The sequence below is a fragment of the Pinus tabuliformis genome, chromosome 1_2 (genome assembly GCF_031772625.1).
Source record: "Pinus tabuliformis cultivar Carrire ecotype Pingquan chromosome 1_2, CPIR1, whole genome shotgun sequence".
Taxonomy (NCBI): Eukaryota; Viridiplantae; Streptophyta; class Pinopsida; order Pinales; family Pinaceae; genus Pinus; species Pinus tabuliformis.
Genome location: NC_142298.1, coordinates 1357821676 through 1357849577, shown reverse-complemented (window position 1 = coordinate 1357849577; position 27902 = coordinate 1357821676). Strand labels below are relative to the sequence as shown.

Below are 27902 nucleotides of genomic sequence, written 5' to 3'. Positions count from 1 at the left end.
ATGGAGGTAGATTCTGCCTCAACAGTCTTTGTCCTCTTTCTTTTTGGTAGGAAGGCAGCAAAATCGCTGCCTTTCCTTTGTCTCGAATGGGAGTGCTTTTTCTTCAGGACAGGGTTTTGCGGAGAGATAGGAATTTTGGATGTGGACCTTGTCCGTGGTCTAGAACTTGTGACTGCTGGGGTTTTCCTTTTTTTCTTAATGGGTGAAGAAGGGGGTGTTGGAGAATCATCACTAGGGACAGGAATAGTAGAGGGTGTTAGCTCTGCTAACTGTGGCGAGCTCGGGGTTGGGTTGACGGGAGAATTCAGGGTTTCCTCCTGTTGTTCTTCATGAGGATTTTCAGACAATTGGGACGTTTTCTCTTGTTGAGGAGTTTCGGGTGGGGCTTGCAAAGGGGCTTCAGGTGGTTGGGGAATTTGTGGTGGGGCTTCAGGTGGTTGGGGAATTTCTGGTGAGGCTTGCAGAGGAGCTTCAGGTGGGGCCTGCAAAGGAATTTCAGGTAGGGCCTGCAGAGGAATTTCAGGTAGGGCCTGCAGAGGGGGATTTTGCTGAGAAAAACCCCTCTGTATTAACAGCTGACATAAGCGATGATGGGTAAGGGATGTCATGGGAGATTTGGCTTGCTTACAGTAATACGACATATTTTTAATACAACCAAGCAGGTAATAGGGGATATTAACCAATCTTCCATTTCTCAAATGATTCAGCAGAACAAAGTCGTGATTGTACACTACCTGATAACGCCCTTCGCATGTGAGGTAGTGTTTGACGAATTCTGCCACTGATGGCCATGGTTGAGGAAGTGAATGCAGACTGACCCCGCGGCCTCTAGGTTCCACTTGCTTGTCCGGGCGCAAAAAGTCTTGTTGCGCGTTAAGAACGACCGTCTTCCTGCTGAACCAGCGAATGCCCTCAGCTGGCAACCCTGATACCTGAACTATGTCATCCTCTATCACTGAGATTCGAACCCCTCGGACCACTGAGAAATTGCCTTCAAAATTCTGTGCGAATTCTAATACGTCCTCTGCGTTAAAATCTCCCAACCTTTCGAAATATGCTGTCCACCCTGCTCGTTGGAAGATCTGATATGCTTCAGGAAAGAGCTGTAGAAGACTTATGGAGCCGGGCTCATTTCTAATGGCCGCCTTTCCCATGGCTAAAGCTCTGAGTTTTTCCGCAGAAGCACAATTCAGTACTCTCAGACCCTGATCAGACTTAGTAGTTGCAACAATGGCTGCGTAGTCTAAATGACGGCAAAAATGGGTATGATAGCCGGCGGCAGGTTGGTGCATGCGAAATAATCATTCCATTTTTGGAATTCCCCCCTCCTACGTATGGTATGATAGTGATTGGACGCGGGGAGATATGCAATCATTTATGACATGAAATCTTCTCTTTTAATATGTTTTAACCGAATTACATTAAAACCATATACCTCATACTTTACCTTTAATTAATAACTCGAAGTGTTGGTTGCAATAGCCTTGAATGATCATAGAAGGGTCTGTGTAATTGATTCTGGTATATTGCAAGTAATTTTTCACCAAAAGGATCTAAAATATGGTCATGAAGGACCAGAAAGCTTATATGTCGTCAAAGAGAGATGCTGCTTTGATAAAATCAAGTTGCTGAGACTGATGTTTGAGCAACTGACAACGAACGATACATTGCTGAAGCAGGTGTTTCATCAATCGGGGGAAATTGATAATGTATTGCTGAAACAGGTGTTTCAGCAATGGGTAGAATCAATGGTATGTTGCGGAAACAGGTATTTCAGCAACGGAAAAAGTTGGTGTTATGTTGCTGAAACAGGAGTTTTAGCAATGGGAAAAATTGGTGTTACGTTGCTGAAACAGGTGTTTCAGCAACGGGAAAAATTGGTGTTACCTTGCTAAAACAGGTGTTTCAGCCACGGGAAAAATCAGGAAATTGTGATAACTGACTTAGGTCTGTGAATGATAAGGGTTTATTTCAACAGTAAGGGATGGGTAACGCAGACTGAAAGAAGATATTTCGGGAGTGGTGGGAATGATTGGGGAAGAGGATAAAATGATGGGCGGAAGCTTCTTGATTTAAAGCTTCAGATCTTCTCATGATGAATCAGTCCTCCTTATTGCCTTTCCAGAATCTGTAAAATTCAATTGTAACATGCCAATCCTTGACAGGGATTATTAGTGCTAAATCTAATCTACTACTAAAAATATAGTGCAGAAAATTAAGTGCTGTGAGGAGCAGAAGACTCCCCTGGAAAAAGATAATGAATATCAGTCATGCAAGTAGTCTTGAAATCTTCTCTAGAAACAGGGCGCTCATATAAACGGAGCCTATGGCCATTGACTAGTAGAGGTGTTTTAGCATCATCAATTGTTACAAGTCTTACCGTTCCATTTGGAAAGACATCTTCTACTTCATATGGTCCAAGCCAACGTGTGCGTAGCTTTCCCTGAAAATTTTCAAACCGTGAATCATACAGCAAGGCCCAATTACCTTTTTGGAACTGCTTGTGTTTGATAATTTTGTCATGCCATTTCATCCTTTGTTGCTGAATCATGTTTGTTTGGTGAATGGCATCCAATCTCTTTTCATCCAACTCCAAAAGTTGCTGCAATCTAGCTGTCTGCACATCATTCAAATCAAGATTAACAGCTAAGGCAGTCTTCAAAGTTTTAATTTCAAATTCCACAGGAAAAATAGCATTTTTACCATAAACCAATTCATAGGGAGAAAAACCGGTAGTGTTTCTCCAAGTAGTCCTGTAAGCCCATAATGCCTCAGGGAGCCTTTGGGACCAATCCTTCCGGTTGTCCTTCACTGTTTTAGTTAGAATGGCCTCTAAAACTTTGTTTGTGCTTTCCACCTGCCCATTGGCCTGGGGGTGGTATGGTGTAGTCATTCTATGTTGAATATGATATTTGTGAAGAGTAGATTTAAAACCATGAGAATTGAATGGAGGTCCTCCATCAGTAACTAGCTCTCTGGGGATTCCAAATCTAGTGAAAATATCTTCAAACAAGAAGGACAAAACAGCCTCTTCATTGGCTCTAATAAGTGCTTTGGCTTCCACCCACTTAGTCATATAGTCTGTGCAGACTAATATATAGGTTCTTTGATTGGATGGAGGGTTAATGGGTCCTATGAAGTCCAAGGCCCATCTTTCAAATGGTTCAGAAACTACCTAGGGGTTTAGTGGCATTTGGTCTCTATGATTGGGTTGACCCATTCTCTGGCAGCTATCACAAGCCCTTACATACTTCTTTGCATCCTTGAATAGTGAGGGCCAATAGTAACCCATCCTCAGAATTTTATGCGTTGTTCTTTTATCAGCAAAATGGCCTCCACAAGGGCCATCATGACAAGCTTTCAGTATGTCATACACTTCATCTTCTCTAATGCATCTTCGAATCTCCTGATCAAGCCCAGTATAAAAGAGACATCCGCTGATCCAGCTATACCTGGCACTTTGTTGAACAATTCTTCTTTTTTCCCTATATGACAGGTGTGCTGGTAGTTTTCCTGCAACCAAGTAGTTAGCAATATCTGCATACCATGGAGAATGAGCAGAAACTGCAAACAAATATTCGTCAGGAAAACTATCATCTACTGGAATATCATTATCAGTTTTTAACCGTGAAAGAAAATCAGCCACCACATTTTCTTTACCAGGCCGATCTATAATTGTAATATCAAATTCCTGCAATAGTAATAGCCATCTGGTAACTCTAGCGTTTGTAACAGATTTGTTCATTAAGTATTTAATAGCTGAATGATCAGTGTGCACAAACGTAGGATAACCAGTAATATAGTGTCTGAATTTATTAATGGCATAGATTACTGCAAGGAACTCTTTCTCGGTAACTGTATAGTTAAGCTCAGCAGAGGTCATGTTCTTACTGATAAAGTATATAGCATAAGGAAGATGATTTTCCTCTTGTCCCAGGACTGCTCCAATAGCACTGTCTGAAGCATCAGAGGATATGTGAAATGGAAGATTCCAGTCAGGCCCCCTCAAAATAGGAGCAGTAGACAGCTGATGCTTCAATTCTTCAAAAGCTTTTTGACAAGAGCTAGTCCACTTGAATTCAGCATTTTTCATAAGCAATACAAACAATGGAGAAGCTATTTTGGAGAAATCTTTAATAAATCTCCTATAATAACCAGCATGTCCTAAAAAACTTCTCACATCAGTTTGAGTTTTAGGAACAGAAAGATTCTGAATGACTAATATTTTAGATGGATCTACCTGAATACCTAGAGATGAAATAAAATGTCCAAGCACTATTCCCTCACTCATCATCATGTGGCATTTTTCGGTGCTTAAGGAAAGGTGGGCTTGAATACATCTTTTTAGCACTTTCTCAAGGTTTTGTAATCCCTCTTCAAAAGAAACACCATAGGGGGTAAAATCATCCATAAATATTTCCATACAGTCATTCAGCATATCTGAGAAAATTCCTATAACAGCTCTTTGAAAGGTTGCTGGTGCATTGCATAATCCAAATGGGAGAACTCTATAGGCGAAAGTTCCCCAAGGACTGGTGAAAGTGGTCTTGTCTTGATCCTGGGGTGCAATTTTTATCTGATTATAACCACTGAATCCATCTAGAAAAGAGAAGAATTTCTTCCCTGCAAGACTGTCCAACACCTGATCAATGAAAGGTAAGGGAAAGTGATCCTTTTGGGTAGCTTTGTTTAAAGCCCTATAGTCAACACATACCCTCCATTTCCCGTTTTTCTTAGGAACAATTACTAACGGGGAAACCCATTCACTGTCAGATATGGGGTATATAAACCCTGCATTAAGCAATTTTTGAAGTTCTTCTTTAACAATTTCTCGTAAATTAGGATTCATCCGTCTTTGGGGTTGACAAACAGGTCGGCATCCTTCTTTAATGTAAATTCTATGAGTACATAATTCAGAAGAAATACCTTTCATGTCCGTGTAATCCCAGGCAAATGCCCCCTTATATTTGTGTAATAACTTCATTAGCTGCTCTGTTTCAGTGTCTGTTAAATCAGGATTTATGTTTAATGTCTTACCGGGTTCAATTTCAACCGTTACGCTCTTAGATGGGATCGTGTTTAAAGTTTGAGCTGAATCTTCAGGTTCAATCTTTTCTTGTATATCAGTTTCAAAAATTGCAGTTAATTGATTGTGTGTTTCAGCAATGACAGAAGAAGGTTCACAAATAAAGTTATTAATTATTTCATCTTCTGTATTGTCTTTAAGAGTTAAAGCTTGTCCTATAGTTAGAATTGGCTGAACAGCATTATCATCATAATCCATCCATATAGAATCTTCATTATTAACTACTGGTGTAGCGTGAGGATAAAGAGTTAACTGCTTTGTTTCATAACCATTAGAAATTGTCATTGAACCAGATCTACAACTTATAAATGCATCAGCTGTGGCCAACCATGGCCTTCCTAGAATTAAGGGATGTCCCCCCAGCTTTGTTTTAGTTTGCAATACAACAAAATCAGCTGGATATTTCCAGGATTCAACTGATATGAGCAGGTCTTCAACAACCCCTTCTGGCTTAATTGTGGAACGGTCAGCTAACTCTAGAATGGTGGGTGTATCTCTGATTGTGTTATTCAGCTGTAACAATTGTGAAGTTTCCAGAGTCATTATATTAATTGCTGCACCTAAATCTACCAAAACTCGGGGGATTACTGCTTTACCTATTTGAACTGTAACAGTAGGATGGCCAGGATCACCATATTTTACAGGAGGGGTTTTTCCGGACATTAATGCAGACAAGTCTCCCATCACATGTACTGTAAGGGGATCCTTGGTTTTCCTACCAGGTTTCTTCACACAAATATCCCTTAATGTTTTGGCATAAATTGGTACATCTTTTAATGCTTGTAAAAGTGGAATCTTAATATACAAATTTTGCAATTCCCCCATAAAATTAAAAGCAGGTGTTTCAGCTGTTTTGGTTAAAACCAAACGCTCGGGGAATGGAGGTTCAGTTAATTCAGCATTTTTGTTAGACGGTGGTTGAGCTTCTTTTTGCTTTTCGGTTTCATTTTTATCTGAATCAGTTACATCATCAATAATAGGCTCTACTACTCTTCCAGATCTCAAGTGAATATCATTACATTGCATAGTAGGGGATATAGACTGATTCTGAATTTCAATAACTTGCACAGCTTTATTTTTGGGGTTAGGATTTGGTTGCGCAGGTAGTTGGGGTCTCATTTGGTTGTTTGGTGGGGCATTGGATGGCAGAGAGAGTGATTGTTGGAATTGAGGCATCTGATTTGGGTATGGAAGTGATTGATTATTCCAACTTGGGTTCCAAGGATTGAAAGGAGGTGGTTGCTGTGGAGGCCAAGGAGTCCACATGGAAGGATCAACAAAGGGAGGGTTTTGCATTTGCATGGGTGGGAAACTCATTTGATTGAAAAGTGGATATTGCATTTGGTTGAAGGGGGGGTAGCCTGTTTGGCCAAAAGCAGAATAATTGTTCCAACGATTAAATGGCATACCAGAATTCGTACCTTGCCCTTTAGGTTGCCACTGTCTTCTTTGAGTTAGAAGGTAGACTGCTTCAGCTTCTTCCTCTGTTGGCTGCATCGCTGCTTTTATCCCCGGTAGAGATGGACATTGTTCTGTCTCATGATCTTTCTCACAAAGGGTGCAAACTGGTGCTTTATCTCTTGGGCACTCCCTTAGTGGATGTTTATCTCTACATTTCAGGCAGTAAACAGCCAGAGTTGCTTCTGCCTCAGCCTGCTTCTTCTTAACCTGCAAAGTGTCAATCTGCGAAGCAAAAGAACTTAGCATTTCGGTTTTAAATTCTTCAAGCAAATTACCTATCTCTGCTCTTGTTGCTCCTCCATTGGCTGATTTCTGTACCCTTGAATAGGTGGAATCTCTTATTCTGTTTCTTGCAGCTCCCCTAGAACATCTTTTAGCAAGTTCACAAATCTCATCATATGATTCTTTAGATATATCTCCCTTAGCAAGCATATTTAACATATTTAAACAATCATCCCTTAACCCTCTAAGTAATATTGTTTTGCGAATTTCCTTACTTATATCTGGATGATCGGATCTCTGTATGTTGTATTGCAATCTTTCGATGTAGTCCTCCAAGCTTTCGTCCGATTTTTGTGCCATATTGAATAATTCATCCTTCTTCTCTCTCGTCCGGCAGTAGTCCTGATATTTAAGCAAAAAAATTTGTTTCATTTGCTCCCATGTTGTGATTACCTGGCTTCCAAGGCTCATGAACCATCTCAAGGCATTCCCTTTTAAGGTGGCTGGAAACAGTTTCAACTTTTGAGCATTTGTAACATAATCATAGCTTCTGCATAAAATATCAAATTCAAAAAGAAACTCATCAGGATCCTCAGTAGATAAACCATGAAAGTTAGGTAGGGCAGACAATGGGATATTTTTCATTGTTCCTGCAGGCAGATCACTGATGGGAAATCCCAAGGTAGAAAGAGAATTTTCATCCCTTCTCTCCTCTTCAGGACCTGTACGTCCTCCTCCAAAGAGGAAATTTTCATTGTTGTCTTCCATTGTTGGTCCTCCTACTACACTTTCTCGATCGTCAGAATCCTCTATTGGTTCTTCAATATTTCCTACTGGTCGTCCAGCGCTTTCTACTATCTCCTCGATGTATTCTTCTATTCTGCTACTTTCCTCTGATTCTTCAGCGCTGACTGCTGGTTCTTCTGTATTTTCAGGACCCACAACTTCTTCTGTATTTTCAGGACCCACAACTTCTTCTGTATTTTCAGGACCCACGACTTCTTCTGTTCTGTAATCCGACTGAGGGGAACGCTGAAATTTTGACTTCCGAGAACTCAATCTTTGTGATGATTCAGCTTTTGATACAATCTCGTCAATAAACGTTTTTCGTCCTCCCCAGCCCTTGCCACCTGCGCGGTTATTTTTCTTCTGGTTTCCTCGTCCTCTCATACAATCTGCACATTAGGACAAATAGATAAATACTTTTTGAAATCTATAATTACCTTCCCCGGCAACGGCGCCAAAATGTTGGCCGCTCTAATTGTTTTCACAATTCGAGCTCCACATAAATTGTCAACCCGAGAAGGTCTTTTTATTCCAAAGGTAATAACGCACTGGATATGCTCAATTTCAAAAGCAGTTCAATGTTGTAGTAAGAGAAAGTCACACACAACTGTTAAATTCAGCAATCTACTAATTCACAGTCTACTTAATTAAAGCTGAAGTAAATTAACTTATAGCAGACACGATTTCTCTGTTACAGCAAAGGGAAAATAAATGTATGGGAAAAGAAATCATTCAACTATAGCAGGAACAGGACCCTATTCCTTAGTGGGAACTTCAGCACCTGCTGCCTGGCACTAATCACACTGCAAAAGAAGTAACCTTAAGAGGTCAAGACCCTATTCCCAGGAACAGGAATCTTCAGCACTTGGCCTCTCGTTTCCAATCACACTGCAAGTAAAAGAAGGCAATCAATGGGAGCAAGACCCTATCTCTATGTACAGAGATCTTCAGCACATGCTCTCATCATCCACTCGTGCAATCAATACATGTAGCACTAAGAAACAGAGCATCACAAACCATGTAACTAGTGTTTCAGCAACAGAATTAACTATAATGCAAAGAAATAAACAACTACAGAATAAAGGGGTGGATCTTGTGAGGAAGGCGGGCCCTTTCCTTCTCACAAGATTCCCCGAGAGAAAGAATTAAACGAGAATGCTCAAAACAGGTCTTTATTCATCTGTCAAGAAAACTGGTACATACAAGAAGGAGACTAGCTCCTGTTCACACAATGCTGTTCTCAAAAATACAATTCGCTCCCCTCTAATGATGATGTCTCCTCTTTTTAAAGAGGAGACATCATTTACAAATTTACACAAGAGCGGATATCTTGATTCTGTTCAAAACAAAACTACTCTGTTCTTCTTTAAAAAGAGTTACTGTTACAACAGTCATGCTATCTTTACAATAATTCCGGTAACCATATCCTCGGCTTGCTACTATTATCCACAAAAAGTTCTTCAGAATCGCAAATTACGCAAAACGGAATTTGCGTGCTGTGTCGGCTGTTTCAGCAGCTGAGTTAACTGTTTCAGCATCGGGACCAGCTGTTTCAGCAACGGGACCAGCTGTTTCAGCAACGGGACCAGCTGTTTCAGCAACGGGACCAGTTGTTTCAGCAAGTAGTTGGCTGTTCCCGCAACTTAGTCAGCTGTTTCAGCTACAGCCGCTCGTTCTCATCAAGGCATATAACTTTATCTGCGATCTTCAACTTATGTTAGCAACAATGCACTTCAATAGTTGATAAAATATAAGAGTATTATGGAATTAAATGTAAAACAGATTAACCATATAATAAAGAGAGGATTTCCATATACCTTAGGATATAGTGAATGAAAAAGACATTGAAGCTCATAGTTTTGAGGGCAAAATGATATCAAAATATATAACAAAATGGTACATATTGGAGTCCTAACAATAGTATGTACCACTCTCACTGGTCCCAGACCAATCCTCCACTGACCTGAAGTCAGTCTCAGAGTATGTACCACTGGTCCCAAACCAGTCTCAACCAACCCGAAGTCAGCGTCATAGTGGGTAAAACTCCTACAATTGGTCCCAAACCAGTCTCAACTGACCCGAAGTCAGTGTCATAGTGGGTACAACTCCTACAACTGGTCTCAGACCAGTATCATTGATCCCAGATCAATGAAGGTCATCCTAGCATAGGGAGTACGATAGATACAATGATGTGTCCATCAGTACTACTATGGTCCCTATCCTTATTTCCCTTCTCATTGATTAGATGAGAGGCACTTCCCATGAGTCCCAGACTACATGGGTAGGATGCATTGACAGGAGAACTTAATCAATCTTGTCCTCACAGGAGAACTAATCATCATGTTACATAAACGCCATGGAGAACACATCATCCAGGCCTCACAAGAGAACCAATCATCCTGCTACATAGTCGTCATGGAGAACACATCATCCAAACCTCACAGGAGAACCAATCATCCTGCTACATAGTCGCCATGGGGTGTACACGTATACCACCAAGGGATGGTGAATCACCCTGTGGTTATATGTTGCTCCAAGAAGTACCTCGCACCCCCCCGGAGCCCCCATAGCTCAATGCATCATACAGGACCCTCTTTGGAGGGTCTTTGAATGACACTAAGTGGTTCTCAGAAAGTAAAAAATTTGACCTTTCCTAGGGGTTTTGTTAGAATGTCGGCGACCTGTTCATCTGTACTGATATGTTGGAGCCTTATAGCTCCCCGCTGCACCATACCTCGAATATAGTGATACCTGATATCGATATGCTTGGAGTGATCATGAAATACGGGATTCTCTGACAAACAAATCCCACTCTGGTTGTCACATAGGATCATGGTGGTATCCAATGTAAATCCAAACAGCTCACTGAAGAGCTTTCACAACTAGACTACCTTATAGGAGGCCATGCTAGCAATAATATACTCAACTTCGGTGGTGCTCAAAGCCACCGACTCTTGCTTCCTGCTCATCCAGGATATCGAAGCAGATCCCAAGGAGAAACAACACCCGGAAGTGCTCTTACGGTCCTCCACATTGCCTGCCCAATCAGCGTCAATGTATCCAAGTAGTCTCACATCTCCGGCAGTGTATCTTGACCCATATGTAATTGTGCCATGAAGATATCTTAACAGATTCTTGGCATCAATCCAATGTATGTGGTGAGGTTCAACCATATGTTGATTCAACATGTTGATTGCAAAGCATATATTTGGATGGGAGTTCACTAAGAACATTAATGCTCCGATGAGTTGCTGATACTCAGTAGCATTTCGTAAAACAGGTCCAGCAACACTACCACTTAACTTCTTGAAGTCAAGCTCCATCGAGGTAGTTACAAGCTTTCATTCTACCATACCAAATATTTCCAACATCTTCACCACATATTTTCCTTGAGATATGAAAAATTCCCTTGGCTTCTGCCAGACTTCAAGTCCTAGGAAATAGTGCATCAGTCCTAGATCCTTCATTTCAAATTCAGAAGCCAACTCCCTCTTATATTTGTGAATAAGAGGGTCTGTGCTTGTTAGGAAGAGGTCATCCACATACAACACCAGTATGAGAGGTTTTTCATATTCAACCTTAAAGTAAAGGTTAGGATCGGCTTCACTCCTGGTGAATCCCAGCTTCATCAAGTAGCTATCAATCCTCTCATACCATGCTCGAGGTGCTTGCTTCAGCCCATAGAGAGCTTTCTTCAACCTGCATACATGAGATTTTTTATCATAAATCTCAAATCCTTCGGGTTGCTCCACATAGACCTCTTTTTTTATTGAACCATGCAAGAACATGGTCTTGACATCCATCTAATGTAGGTTCCATCCTTATGAAGTTGCAAGGGCTATGATCGAGCGGATGGTCATATATCTTGCAACATGTGCAAATATCTCATCATAATATATACCTTCCTTCTGGGAGAAACCAAGAGCAACAAAACGAGCCTTATACTTTTCCGTACTTCCATCTGATGCATGCTTTATCTTGTAAAGCCATTTAGAAGTGACAATTTTCTTGTCCTGGGGTCTGGGAACTACTTCCCAGACATCATTCTTCATAATAGACTCATATTCTTCGGTCATAGCATCCTTCGATACTTTATTCTTGACGGTATCTGAGAATGATGAAGGCTCATTTTGTATGATCGTGCTCATGATGGTCAGGTATCCCTGATACCTGTTAGGTTTCTTACTTTCATGGAAGGTTCCTCGAGGTGCAGCATGTCCTTCAGCATCATCGAGTAGCCCCCTAAGCCAAGAGGGCCTCTTCCTAGAAGAGGAAGGCTTAGGTGGATCAATATGATCCATGGAATCCTCCACATTAGGAATTGTTACATCATTTTCCCATAAAATCTTTGAAAATCTTTGATCATGGAGCATGGCACAGACATCTTCCACAATCATATGGTTCTTCCTTTCTTCCACACCATTCTGCTCAGGAGTATATGGTGTAGTAGTCTCCCTCTTAATGCCAGCCTCAGATATGTCTAAGTGAACCAACTGTAATATATCAGAGGTCTTGCTTGGGCTTGAGGGGAATGGTCCTCTTTTGAGCTTTCCTTCGGCACATCTCAGATATACACCTTCTTTCTCTACTCAGAATTTGGGCATCCCTGTCACCATTTGTCTTACATCGGGTAGAGATTTATAATGAATGTGGGCAAACATCCGATGTCAAAGTTCGAACTGAAAAGATGTGTCACAAGACATGACACCTAGCAGACTTCCACCAACCTGATATAATGAATCAACTCGAAACCCAAGAGTGAAGGCATCTTTAACATTATGTTTCCATATATGTACCTTGCCATTGCTGAAGGTTACCTTGTAGCCTCTGTCTTCCATTGCTGAGATGGACACCAGTTTATTTTTTAGGTTAGGTACATATAATACATCCTGTAAGTGCATCTTATTACCTTGATTCAATTTAAGGGAGACATTGCCTACACCTTTCACGGGATATTTCATATTATCTCCAAGGAAAATTTCCAGGTTAGTTTCTTTCTCTATCATATTATGGAGAATTTCTTTGTAACCATTGAAGTGCCTTGAGGCACCACTATCAATGAGCCAAATTCCCATTGAGTCCGAAGGAGCAGAGGTAGATAGAGTAGGTGGTAGATAATATTCATCCTGCTTATTTTCAACAATGTTGGATTCATACCTGGAATTTCTAGCCTTCTTGAAAGGTTGTCCTCTTCCTTGATTTCCAACACTCCTTTTACCTTTGCTATTGAATTTGCCATTCCTTTGATTGTCATGAGAGGGATTTTGATCATCGTCCAGGTGTGAGTCCTTTCTATCAGGGCACTCCCTTGCATAGTGACTTGCTTTATCGCAAATGTAACATCGTCCTTTTCTTCCACCCTTAGGTCCAACCTTTTTTTTTTATTTAGTCCCAGAATTACTTCTTTTCTTAGCATGAGAGGAAAAGGCAGCAGGAGGACATTTAGGCATGGGCATTTCTTGCTCTTCTACCCTTGTTTCTTCTTGAATGCATCTAGCCATTAATTCCTAGAAACTAGGAATTACATTATTATTCAGAAGAGTGGTCCTGAACACGTACCATCTGGATGGTAATCCTCCCAGAGTCGTGAGTGCCATTTCCCTATCAGTGATAGTCTCCCCAATATATAGGAGATCATTCCTGATTTCGGTGATCCTTAAGAAGTATGCTTGCATACTCTCATATTTACCCTTCTTAATTCTAAGAAACAAAACTTGATTTGCATCATTGACTTTAAATAAACTCACCAGTCTATCATAGATTTCCTTGGAGGTGTTCAAGTCAGAGATGTAAGCCACCAAGCACTTGTCGATAGAGTCTTAGATGATCTTCTTTGTTTTGACTTCTCTGATTTTCCATTTGTTCCTGGCAATAGTGGATGCATTTGATGGAGGCTCAACAATATTGCCTCTCACATGGTCCAACACTCCTTGATCTTCTAAGGTTAGATCGATAGACATCTTCCATCTGTGATAGTCAACTTTCTCACGGAGCTTGTCCTCGACAGGAAAGAGTGATGAGGACCACATAGTTCTTTTAGGATAGCCTTGCCAATCTTCTCTTCGGTGATTGCTCTTGCTCTTACTTGTGCTTTGTCTTCACCTCAACTCTGATACCATGTTAAGTTATGGTATGTTCTATGCTTATAACAGTTTACTTATCTTTCTTATTATTATCCACAGATTAGCAATCACATGTACATAAAGTAAAGTGTAGATAGAACATTAAATGATCGACATAAAACAAGCCAAGATAAGAGACACAAGATGTGGCGACTAGCTAGGGACAAACCCCAATTTCGAGAAACCCTTTGATCAAATCTTCCTTTATCTTCAATAATTCAGCAGAAAGAAATAGTACATAAATCGGATTTACATCAGCAGTAGCAAACCCTAGATCAACCAAACTAGGGCAGGCAATATCTTGCAAACCGACCATCGGATCGGCTTGATTCCACCACCAAAAAATGCGGCCTTCAGAGGAGATCCAAATTCAGCTACATCGTAGTTGAGAGAGGCAGACTGATGATCAACACTAGTCAAACTCTGGTTCTGCAGTTGCAACCCTAAAATTGCATCCTTCCTTCCACATGTGTGAGAGAGAGTCTCTTTTCTATGCAATAGAGAAGAGCCTCTTTTCTACGCAGGAGAGAGACAGAGATGTGATGAGATGAGTGAGTCCAAATGAGGAAAATACCTCCTGTATTTATACACAACTGTTGATGTTTGAATAGATGCGACTGTTGGGATTCTGAGCCTACATGAGTTGGAGGTCAGGTTGATAATTATTCCATAATCAAAATAAATTCATATCTCCATAAATACTTATCGGAATCAGATGATCTTTAGATCAATCCTACACCTCTCGACGAGAGGAATATAATAAAAATATTATCAGCCATGAATAAGATGACCCACATGGAGTTTGGCCCTAGTTGGTATTATGTGATTTAACTATGTCACATAATACCAATGTGTGATCTACTATGATATATGCTAATGATTTGTTTTGGTTTTATGTTCTAACCCGATATTAGTGGCCTCAACCAACCACATATGAATAAATTCATGAGAGGAATCAAGGGATAACCTTCCCTATGTATATTGAGAGTTATTAAGACTATTAGGGGTGTGTGTGCATGGAAGACTCTCTTGAATTAAGGGATACCCTAAGGAGTTTGAGGGTAGAAATAATAAGATGCAAAGATGAAAATGAGAGGCTTTTCTAAGCATAGGATAGACAAGAAGAATTTAATGCAGTCATATTACAAAGCTTGTGAGACTTGCAAAGACAAAGGCAACAAGTATTAGGTACTATTCATGGGGATAGGAAGAGTCCCTTTCACATAGACGAAAGGACCAATGGAGTAGACAAAATGCGGTCCAGGAAAAGGCACAAAAGATAAATTGAAGACATTGTGAGAGGGAACGAACCATTGAGCACCTTAGAGGGAAGAACTAGCACTTATGGGCATCACTCTGGTAGGCCATCTAGTTCTACTACTAGAAGATTTCATCATCATCACCATCATTAGCATCAGAGGAGAGAAAGGGACTATATGCCAAAGGACTTTAAAAAGTCCAAACCACCCACATTTGATGGAGAGATGAAGAAATCTGAGAATGCAAAAGCATGGTTGCTTGGAATGAAGAAATTCTTCAGAATCCATAGTTATTCTAAGAACATGAAAGAAAAGGTAGCCACCTATCATTTGAAGGGAAAAGAATACAGATGGTGGGAAGGTTTAAAGAATGTCAAAGTCATAATTGAAGAGGAGTTGATTTGGAACAAATATGAAAGGCTCTTCAGAGATAAATATCTATCAGAGAGGTACTATGAAAGAAATGAAAAATAATTGTATGATCTCATAATGGGACAAATATCAAATGAGTAATACATCACCAAGTTCCTAGAATTGCTAAGATATGTTCCATATCTCAAGGATGAGAAGGAAAAGGACCAGAGGTTCATCGGTGGGATGCCTCTAACATTCAAAGATTGAATTAAAATTATAGAACCTTAGACCTTAGATGATGCCATGAAGAAGTTGAAGTATTGTCACAAGGAAGCAAAATGAAGGCCAAAGTTCAAAGGTGATTGTAAAGCAAAAAGTGGCATTAAATATAAAAGGAAATGGCACAATAAAGTACTAGACAAGAAAGAGAGCATGAGCATAGCCAACACAGGTTGAGTACAAAAAAAAATCAACCCAATGGACAAAGGTCATACACACCATCCTAAAGGATATCAACGCAAATATGAAGCCAAAGAACCATTATGTTGTTGGACATGTGGAGAAAACCACTGAAAAAATGACTGGACACATTAGAAAAATGCAGAACCAAAAATTTACAACACATAGGAAGCCCAAACTATGGGAAAAATAGCACAGAGAATGTCGATAATTTATGTGGCAGTGGACAATCATCAGGCATACCACTAGGCATCCATCATTGAGATGGAAGGTAAGTTGTGCAATCAGATTATTTCTGTCTTAATTTACCCTAGTTCTAAATATAGTTATATCATCCCAGAGCATGTGGAAGAATGTCAATTGGTCAAGGAAGTGCATGCAGAACCTTGGCTGGTTAAATTATCAATAAGGACAAAAACAAAATAGCCATTGGGTGAAATCATGTGTGTTTGAGATCACCAACATGCCAACAACAACTCATTTGAATTTGTCACCATTGGGTGTGTACAACATGTTGTTGGGCATGTATTGGTTATATGCACACAACACCAAAGTTGATTGCTTTGAAAAGGAAATCAAGTGCTTGGATGAGCATGGAGAAAGAAGGGTATTGCAGGGAAAGTAAAATCCTACTTCAGTGAGGTCGATCACAACCATGCAGGCCAAAGACAACTACTGGAAGGGATGACATTTATTTATTGTGCAAATTTCAAGCGATGACAAAGGCAATAGCAGTGTTGAGGAAGAGGAGAGTGAGATACTAAAAATATATCCTGTGTTGTAGAAATACAAAGATGTATTTCCAGTAGGTTTTCTTGAATTACCTCCTCACATAGAGGTTGATTTCTCTATCTAGTTGATGCTTGGAGTAGCACTAGAATCCAACGAATCATACAGGATGAGTACTCCTGAACTAATTGAGTTAAAATTACAGCTGAAAGATATGTTTGATAAAGGCTATATACATCCATGTGTGTTTCCATGGGGAGCACCAATCTTATTCGTGAAGAAAAATGATGGTACACTCAAACTCTGCATTGATTACAGACAACTAAATACAATGACCATAAAGAATAGGTATTTGTTGCCATAGATTGATGATTTGTTTGACCAATTGAGTGGAGCATCAATACTCTCCAAGATCAATTTAAGGTTGGGCTATCGTCAAGTGTGCATCAAGGAAGAAGATATCCATAAGGCTACATTCCAGACTAGATACAGGCATTACAAGTTTGTAGTGGTACCCTTTGGACTTACTAATTCCTTGCCACTTCCGAGTGTTCAATGAACAATGTATTATGTCCTTATTTGGAAAAAATTGTGATTGTCTTCGTTGATGATACATTGGTGTACTTGAGTACTGAAAAAAAAAGAACATGAAAAGCACTTGGTTCTTGTGCTAATTACTAAGAGAACACAATATTTATGCAAAGCTTAGTAAGTTTGAATTCTTCCAGTCCCATGGGCATGTCATCTCCAAGGAGGGGATATTAGTTGATCCAAAAACAATCAAGGTCAAAATGGAGTGGCCAACACTAAGAATGTGGATGAGATTAGATCATTTATGGGGTTGGTAGGATACTACAGGAGGTTCATCAGAAAATTCTCCAAGATATTCCATCTTATCACTCCCTTACAGAGGAAAGGAAATAATTTTGAGTGGATAGTTGAATGTGCAACAAGCTTTGAATAGTTGAAGCATTTTCTCACTAATGCACTAGTGTTGAGGATTGCAAATCCAGACAAATATTTCTTAGTTTTTATAGATGCCTGCAAGGAAGGGCTTAGTGGAGTCTTGATGCAGGAAGGATAGTTAGTTTTCTATGAGTCACGGAAGTTCAATGAAAATGAGGAAAACTATGTAACTCATGACTTGGAGTTAGTTGACATTATCCATGTTGAAAATGCAACAAGAAAATCTCAGTTTGACTTTGTCTTGGTCAAACTAGAGAAAATTTGAATTTCCACATCAACTTAAATCTTGGAGGTAGTTAACTGAGGTGACATGGCACTTTTCACTTAGTTAACTCAGTTAATTCGAGTTGGGGAAGCTTGATTTTAGTTTAGTATGATTGATTTCTAATTTGTAGCAATCTATTTCAGTCAAATTGAGTTATGATTAGTTAAACTAGTTCTAATTGTTGGAGGAACTAGTGGAAGGTTAAGTTGTGGAAGTGTAACTTCAACCATGCTTAGTGATAAACCAATTAACTAATCAATCAACCCAAAATAATTGATGCATGTAGATAATTCGGGTTACCCAGTTGAGATGGATACTCCAAGGAAGTGTACTATCAGTTGTATAATATTCTGAAATGTACAGGTGGTGCATGCAGTCATAGGATGAGCCTAAATTAATTGTGCAATTCCAATTCAGGAATTTTCCTAATTAATAGGGGCCTAATTCCTCAAGGAAGAATGTAAGGAAATATGAAGAGGTTTTGAGCAGTTTCTTTCCCCTAGATAAATATTTGTGCATGTGCGTTAGTTCATCTTACATGTTTATGAATTGTGTTCTCGATCATGAATTGAATTCTACAGAGCAGTAGGGTAGATTTGTGTCTTATGTTTTAGTAAATTTGATGGGAAGTTTCAAATCTACATCATAATTTCTACAATCCATGCATTGAAAATGTGGAGGCATTACCTCCTTGGTAGAATATTTATGCTCATGAAAAACCATGGAGGACTCAAATGATCAGCCTAAATTAAATGCAAGACATGTTATATGGTTGGATATACTTAGCAAGTTTGACTTTGAGATCAAGTAAATCAAGGGAAAAGAAAACAAGGTTGTCGATGCAATCAGTACAAGGATTCAATTGAATCACCTAGCATCCATAAGTTTTTATAGAATGGACCTAGGAAAGCAAGTCAAACATGAAGGGAAACATGATGAGAAATATCAACAGATCAAGAAAAGGCTCCAATAAGGTAGTGAGGGTGGTGAGGATAAGGAATATCATCTCACAACTGATGGTCTAATTAGATTCGAAAATAGAATCTATGTACCAAATATTGATGATTTGAATAGGCGTGTAATGAGAGAGTCCCATGCTAAGCCTTACTCTAGCCACCAGGGATACCAAAAGACTCTCATAGCCATCAAAATATTCTATTATTGGCCTAACCCAAAAAATGAATTAGTTGATTTTGTTGCTAAGTGAATAGAGTGCCAATAAGTAAAGGTTAAATGCAACTATCTAGCAGGATTATTGCAGCCCATTCCCATTCCAAAATGGAAGTGAGAAGTGATCTCCATGGATTTCATTATTAGTTTTCCAAGAACCTCCAGGAAACATGATGCAATTATGGTGGTCATTGACAAGTTGAGAAAAGTGGTTCATTTTGCAGTATTCAATTCCACCAATTCAGCTAGTGAGGTGGTTCAAATATTCATACTAGGAGATTGTGAGGTCAATGCATTGATTTCCCAAGAAAAACATTTCAGATAGAGATGCCAAGTTCACTTCAAGGTTTTAGAAGGAGTTGTTTGTAGGCTTAGGAAGAAAGTTGGCCTTCAATACAACTTATCATCCACAAACAGATGGACAAAAAGACAAGACAAATAGAATCCTCGAAGACATGTTGAGGATGTATGTAATGCACCAGCCAAGGAAGTGGGAAGTGTGTCTTCCACTTGTATAGTTTGCATACAACAATGGGTACCAAGAATTTATAAGGATGATCCCATTTGAGGCACTTTATGGAAGGAGTTGCAACACTCATATCAGCTAGAGTGATCCAGTGAACAAGGTCCTTATTGGGCCTGATATGAAAAAATAGATGGAGCAGTAAATGCATATCATCATGCAGAATATAAAGGTGGAATTACATAGGAAGAAAAGCTATGAGGATTAGCATAGGGTGCATAAGGAGTTCCAAGTCAGGGAACACATTTACTTAAGAGTCAAACCCAAGAAAATTTCACTGAAGATTAGGTCATGTGCCAAGTTGGCACCACGATTTTGTGGGCCTTTTGAGATACTTAAAATAATAGGGCTAGTGGCCTATAGGCTTACCTTATGTCCATTAGTAAAATTCCATGATTTTTTCAATGTTTCTATGATTAAAAATGTGAAAGAATCTAATCATGTGATTGATTGGTCTATGCTACAGGTGGAACCAAAGGGAGATATTCACCCCAAGCCATTATGCATTCTAGACTAGAGGAGTCTCGCACTTCAAAATCAAGCAATAGAGTAAGTCAAAGTGTAGTGGAGGCACTCTGGGCCCGAGGAAGGAACTTGGGAAATGGTTGATACTATGTGGGCATCACATCCTTTTTTTTTGTTGGTTGAAGAAAATGGATATCAAATTGTAAATATTGTAAAGAGTTGTGTATATAATGCTCCATAAAGAGTATGTTGTTTCTTTTGAACATGTTTTATGTGTTGTATATAGAAAAAGAACATCGAGGATGGTGTTCCCCAAAGGGGTAGGAGTTTTTTACATGCCCTAATTTTATTCTACACCCATATATATAATGTAAATATGTAATAAATGAAAAATGGGTTGAGTCAAGGGACGTAGATTCCAGAGCTGAGGAGGTTTCTTGCTTGGGATGTTCAATATTTCCTTATTGCAGGAAGTCTGAACTACTCTTGAAAACCTTCTAAGGTTGGTTAGTGAGATCTAAATGGAACATTTTCTCTAAATTAAATGAGTTGGAAAAGAAGGATGAGGGCCATGCTTGTTTGGGCAAGGGACAAGGCCAAGAGGACAAGAATATATGAGGTTGGGGGCTTTGTGCATAAGAATAAAAGACATGAGAAGTCAACCACGATGGATGAGAGTACGTAATATGGGACAGCTTGTGAGTTAACAAGGGAGGGGAGTCTTTGCATTCAGGGGGAATAAGAGAAAAAGAGTCCCTAAAATGCTAACAACAAAGGAGTCTTGTATAAAAAGGAGGAATAACCACGATATCAACTTTGGTTGAAAAGATTGGCAATAAAAAAATATTGCCCCTGAGTGAGGAACAATGGCCCCTCGATTCCCTATTTAGCCATAGGGTGGAGATGGATTTCTCTAGAGTCCCATGATGGATGGGGTGGATGGTTGTTCCTTGGATTCCTGAAAGGAGGATCTCTGAAGCCTCTCTTGTTGTGTTTGTTTAACAGTGAGTTCTAGAATTGCCAAGGTTGGTGGAACCAATGTGCTATTGTTTGAAGGGTGGATACTTATTTCTCTAGACTCCCTTGACATTTTAGGGTGGAGAAGAATTCTTTGGACTCCTTGAAATTACTAGCTACTGAGCAACTAAAGGGTGAAGGTATTGGGCCCCTATATTCCTTGTGCTTTTATTGACTACTTAATTAGTTGCTGGGTGGAGGTGGGAGAACCTCTAGAGTCCCTACTTTAACTGGTAGTCAGTGTTTAAAATCCTTTGAGAAAATCCCCTCAGTCTCTAGATTCTAGCTTGAGGTTGACAGTTGCAAGTGAGGATTGGTTGCAACTTGTCTATGGTTGGGTGGAGAGTTGTTGTCCTAGACTCAATTTCCCAACTCCAACTTTCAATCCAAAATAATTCTTTATACATGTAACTTGTGCCATTGAATATGTGTGTTGTGTGTGTGTGTGCACGTGTGTGCACATGTGTTGGTAATGTTGGCATTGATTTCAAATGATCATGTTAAGGATGCTTGATGTCATTAAGGTTGATTATTGTTGATTGTGTTAATGCTAATTTATGTTGAAGGATGATAAGTGATGTGAAGTGAAAAGGTTTATCATTATTAACTATGTTGATCATTGTGAAGGCTGAACATTGTTAAACATGTTGATTGATTATCTTAATGTATGACGTACAATCAAAATGAAAAATGACACATGATATCTTGAGACATAAGTTCGAAAATCTATGATTTTATTAAACAAGAATCCTCAAAGGCATTCCTCAAATCTAAAAATGTCTCAAGATTTGTCCTTTGCATTCATTGTTGTTGGCTTATATTATTTCAGCTCTATTTATGATTATAGAATTCCAATTTTTAGATTTGAAAATGAAGAGGAAAATTGTGAAGAACCTTATAATATCAAGAGACAACTCCTCATTTTGTATTCCTGCATAGAATAGAAATAACCAAGAAGTTATGCTTATAAAATATGCATTGTTGAATGTGAAAATAACTTTTTGATGTTAAGTTGTTTATCTTAGATGGTTCATAAGCAACACTTTGGTGAGGAGAAGGAGAGAAAAGTTTCAAAAGAGGAACAAAATTGAAGAAGAGAAGTAGAGAATATAAGTAGCAAACTTGAGAGCAGAAATTAATCTCATGTAACCAGAAAAGTTGACTTTGTATCATGATTAGGAGATTACAGTCTCCTTTCAAATTGCAGTTTGATAAAGAACAGGTTATATCCTATTGAGGTAGGAGCCTCTTGTGGGTTGTAGCATGCCGAAAAGTTTGTAGGAGTCAGAACTTCCTTGAGGTAGCAGCCTCATGTGGGTTGGAGCCTAAAAAAAATTAATGTAAAAGGGGAGTAGGAACTCGCCATCACATCACTCTCAGCCAAAAAATCATGATTTTCTCCCTTATGGGTTTCCACTTATATCTGATGTCTTCATGTGTTGCTTGTTAAATGTTGTGTGAATGCTCTTGAATTTTGTATAAGCATATGTGCAAATATTTCTTTCTGGTAACTGCAAAATAAATCTTCAATAATTGATCATGTACATAAGTTTCATAAGAAGATAATAGAAAAATGAAACTAAGTTGAGCTAAAAATTGGAAAGATACAATTACTAATTCACCCCTGTCTCAAAAATTTCCAAACATACATTAATTGGTATCAGAGCCAAGTTCCTTCAATATCAGTCTAACAACTGGAAGGAGGTACTACATCACTAGAATTGCTAATCAACAAGGATGCTCAACAAATAAAGCCCCTTTATTCCTTAAAACAAATTATATATTCTAGAAAGTGAGAATGAAAACATATTTAATGTCTCTTGGTGTAGAAGTTTGGGTTGTTTTGTTTGTGGGATATAAAGAATCAAAGACAATGAGTAGAGACAAAGATGAAAAAATTGGAATTACAACCAATGCAAAAGCTATGAATGCTCTTCTTAGTGGATTAAGTGAATCAAAATGTATTAAGGTAATGCACTGTAAAATTGCTAAAGCAATGATCTGGGATAAACTAGAAAATATTCATGAGGGAGATACCAAAGTTAAGATGGCCAAATTACAAGTATATAGAATGCAGTTTGTGACATTATAAATGATTTAAGATGAAGATATTGCTAAGTTTTTCCTAAGAGTAGATGAAGTTGTTAATTTCATGATGGGTCTAGGAGAAACAATCAAAGAGAGTATAATAGTCCAAAAAATATTGAGGTCATTACCTTCAAAATTTAATCCTAAGGTTTTAGTTATAGAAGAGACAACCAACTTTGAGACTCTAAACAGGGATCAACTACTTGGTTCCTTGACAGCATATGAGATGATAATTTCAAAAGGAAAGTTAGCTACTAGAGATGTAGCTTTTAGGGTAGACAATACCACAAAAGACAAGGAATTTTCATACTCAAGGTCCAATGAAGAAGATGTGAAGTTTGTTAAAAGATTAAAGAAAGGTACAGGTAAGTACAAAGGAAAAATTACATTTAAGTGTTTTAATTTTGGAAGAGTGGGGCATAATGCCTCCAAATGTATTTACAAGAAACAAGAATATTAGTCTAGAGGGAAAGGAAAGAATAAGTCAAATAAAATGCAGAAAGAGAAAAAGTTTAAAACGAAAATATTTTATGCTCAAGAAGATAGTAGTGTATCTAAAATATATAATGAATCCTCTATTGAATATGGAACTAGTGAATTCATATTGATTGCCTTAGAATATCTAGAAAAATATTGGAAGGAATATGAAGAGGATGAGGAAGGTGAGGTAGATCTTGAGGGAGAGTTGATCAGTGCCCTAGAGGAAATAGACAGATTTAAACAAAAGAATAAGAAGCAGAAAGATATTTTATTGAAATATGTAAAATAAGAATCAAATTTAGAATAAATTATGAAGTTGAAAGTTGAGCTTGCATAAGCAAAGAAGGTGGAAGACATTCTGTTGTAGCAAATAAAGAAGAAAAGTCAAGAGTGTGAAATATTGGAAGAAGAGGTGGTAACCATGAAGAAAAAAATACAAAAGGAATAGAGTGATTTGAACATGAATATTCAACACGTAAAAGGATCTAAAAAACTAGATGTGATACTAATTTCTCATAGGTATCCACTCATGAAGGTTGGGTTAGGCTATGAAGGAAAATCCAGTGAAATTAAAATAGAGGACAAAAATAAAATTAATTTTGTAAAAGGTGTCAAGGGAGACAATCACAGTCCACATCATTTTGAGAAAACAAAATGCATAGCACTTCAACATCAAATGAGAAACAACAAAGAATCATCACCAATCAAATGCATCAGACAAAAGGAGTGGACAATTAAACAACAAACTATCAAATACCATGCTTTTTCATGAGACAAGATTATCAAATTTCAAGATTGATGTATCCTCAAGTGTTATCCACTACCATGATTCAGGTGGATAGTGGTGGCTACCCACCTATTGCACTTGGACCCCCACCATTGTTTCTTTCAATTTCCTTAATTGTAGCACAATTTACTATTTTTGGTAGTTTTTCGGGTCATGAACTTCCAAAGCCGTTTTGAGGACGTAAACTGCATTATTTTGGAAAATGGGAGAACTTGTAGCTTACAACATGAGCTTATCATCAAAAGTTTTATTCCTCAGATAGATATTTCTAACAAGGTATTGTACATGTCAAATGAAGATCTTATGCCAAAGTTACGACCCTGGGAAGTTGATGTACTAATTTACCTGAATGCGACCCACAGACTTTTGGCACTTCATCTCCTAGGGTTAGGTTTTCAAATGTTTAGGGTTTTCCATTGTTTCTAAAAAATAAATATGCCTTCAAGCCTCATTTTAACACATTTTATAAGGCATGTAGCCTCCAAATCTCTTCTCAGAGATAAGCTACCATAGCCTAAGCTTGTTTATTTCCATTCTACATGTAAACAGATTTTAGTACTTTGTTGTTAATGAATTGAAGTTTTGTTTTTGTTTTATCTCTATGTTTCTATTCATATATGTATTTCATTTAGTACCTTCATAAATTTGGATCAATGATATCAAAGCAGTCTTCTCTTTCTCTGTTCTTTTGTGGATATCCCCAACGAGGTTGAGGTATAAAGAGTTAGGGCTCAAACTGGTTGAACCTTTGTAAGACCGGCCTCACTAACCCTAACGACCTCCCATAGTATAAGAAAATAAAGACGAGGGGGAAGGAGATACTTTCAAAATATTGCTTGAAGAAGGCCCTGAGAAACAAAGGAATGCAATGATGGACAACTTTTCCGAAATCCTTCAGCGAATGCCCACCGAGAACACACCTTCATCCAGAAGTTACTACGAAGGTGCCACCCCCCTTCAAGGTACAAGTAAACTTTGATATCCCTATATTTGAAGGTCAAATACATGAAGATGTTGTAGATAAATGGTTGAATCTGTTGGAAGGTTACTTTTCAATCCATAATTTCTCTGATAGGGAGAAGATTACTTTTGCACTTATTAAGTTTGCTCCCCATGTCAAGGATTGGTGGAAAACTTACTGTGAGAAATAGGTCAAGGAACCCTCTCTATTTATATCCTTCTCCTCTTGGAACTCTTTCTGATACACTGTCAAGGAATAATATTACCCAGTGGTCTTTCATACTCTATGCGCAACAGTAGGTATCAAAGGCTCTAAGCGACATCTAGTGCTCAAGTACCGCAGTTGTCTGCACAAATACATTTAGGAAGAAATGGAGTTCTTGGACATCTCCTTGCTTGGTGCAACATACTGATATGCTACCAATATTGAAAAAATAAATAAACAAAAGAAGCGCAACTTTGGATCTACGAATCAAAAGTAGGGAAAGTGTCCCCAAACTGCATAAAAAAGGGAAAAGCCAATGTGGAGTGAACCAGGACAACCCACCAAATCCACAAGCAAAGAAAAACATCACAAAGACAAACTAGGACACAAAAAACTGGTGTGAGTTCCATAAAAGCCCCACTCAAAACACAAGTGAGTGTCAAGCCAACCAATCCCTGGTGGCTGAACTGAAGGCTTCATAATCAAAAGCATGTTCCGACTCCGAGTTAGAACCTGACAAGGAAAATGAAAAAGGGAAGCATATTATTGATGTGGTTACCAACGCCATTGTTGCCACCACCAAGATCCCGAATATTGAGCCTGAATACCCATACGAGGGTGTTGGACACCTAATCCTCAATGGGTTAGTGTGGAAGCCGAATGGACAAAAGGAGTCCAAGAGACCTTGGGATGTGAATCCCAATGGTCACAACAATGTACTATAAATGTATATTTCCTGTTAATAAAATGTGTACTCACATGATTTATCTTTCCTATTTTATGTTTCCCATGTGTGTTTGACATGGTATCAGAGCGGGCGATCTCCTACCCTGCTCCATTGTGAGCCACCTGTTTGTGTGGCCTTTGTAAACCAATGCTCTCCTCTTGATGATACTTTTCTGAGCATTTCTTAGAATAGAGGATGTTACCTCTATCAGCGCTGCCATTCCTCTGTTGTGAGCAGTCCTGGCCCTTTGCCATATTCTTTTCCAGCGCTGCCTTATAACGCATCTGTCCATGAATGTTTGTCTGTTTGCCATATACCTTTTACAAAACCTGCGCCCTGCTCTTCTGTTGTGCTGTCATCCTGACAGAGTCTGAACGCTGTCCTATTCCTAAACGTTCACCTGAGCGCTGTCATAACCTGAGCGCTGTCCTGTCCATAGGGATCCTGATGCTCCACTAAAATTTGTTGTCTGACAAAAGCAATTATATTTGTTCTGCATTATTCGTTTTCTGCAGTGCACTGAGCGTTATTTGCATTTGAATAATTTGGAAGTGTGCGTTGAAGGAGAAGGAGATCGAATTCCAGCGCCTTCTATCATGGAGATTGCGGACTTCGAAGGTGAGTGGCCTTTGGATTTTTGTTTCTGAAACCCAAGCCTAATAAACCGGAGGCGTTTTTACTGCCATGGGAAGATGGATCTGCGTGGGGTATTTACGCTGGCCTTCGCCTCTTCCACGGTAAAATTGTACCCTCTGAATTAATTATACGCCTTAAAAACGGCTTTTCTGGGAATAGTTTTCGAAGTATTGTCGAGCTCAAATGGGTTCATCTCTGGATCCGTTTGTTAAATGGATTTCTGAAGCCAAAACGATGGTTAGATGTTTTTTGGATACGATTCGGAGTCTGTACAAGCATCAATGCGAAGTTTCTCTTCGGTTTTCTATATTTTGTGGAAATTTTGAGTAATTAAGCCGGAAACTTTGTCTCTGTTTTGTGCGTCGTACGTCCTCGCCCTGGTCGATGTTGTCTCCTTTCTGGTCGATGGCAATTCGTTCTCCGTAGAATTTTGATCTGCTGGACGTTTTCTCACACCCACACGGCCATACACGCTGCTGGAAGTCCAGAGGACATTGCTAAACTATTTCCGCAACTCTACGGACAGCCATCGGTCCATCTCGAGCCGAGCGATACAGCGGCTTTACAATCAGACCGAAAATTGAACATCGGTGTCGTGCTTTCTGGTGGCCAGGCTCCAGGTGGTCACAATGTCATTGCGGGATTGTTCGATTACGTGCAAAATAACACTAAGGATAGCACTTTGTTTGGATTCAAAGGTGGCCCAGCAGGAATAATGAAATGTAAATATGTTGAGATGACAAAAGAGTTTATGTATCCATATCGCAACCAGGGTGGCTTTGACATTATTTGCAGTGGCCGAGACAAAATTGAGACTCCCGAACAGTTCAAGCAAGCGGAGGAGACTGTACTGAAGCTTGATTTAGATGGTCTTGTTGTCATTGGTGGAGATGATTCAAATACAAATGCCTGCCTTCTTGCAGAAAAATTCAGAGAGAAAAAGTTAAAAACACAGGTGATTGGCTGTCCAAAAACAATTGATGGTGATCTTAAGTCCAAGGAAGTTCCAACAAGTTTTGGGTTTGACACAGCTTGTAAGATTTATGCAGAGATGATAGGGAATGTGATGGTTGATGCGAGATCAACTGGAAAATATTATCACTTTGTGAGGCTTATGGGCCGATTTTGCCATTAA

The 27902-nt window shown here is 39.0% G+C and overlaps 1 protein-coding gene across 1 annotated transcript; it reads left to right on the top strand.

Moving 5' to 3' along the window:
• Positions 1-27902, top strand: LOC149211270 (pyrophosphate--fructose 6-phosphate 1-phosphotransferase subunit beta-like). The gene is made up of 5 exons (XM_089399236.1): positions 1-6; positions 344-594; positions 1813-1900; positions 26647-26749; positions 27103-27902. The coding sequence occupies exons 1-5, from the start codon at positions 1-3 to the stop codon at positions 27900-27902; spliced, it is 1248 nt and encodes a 415-aa protein (XP_089255362.1).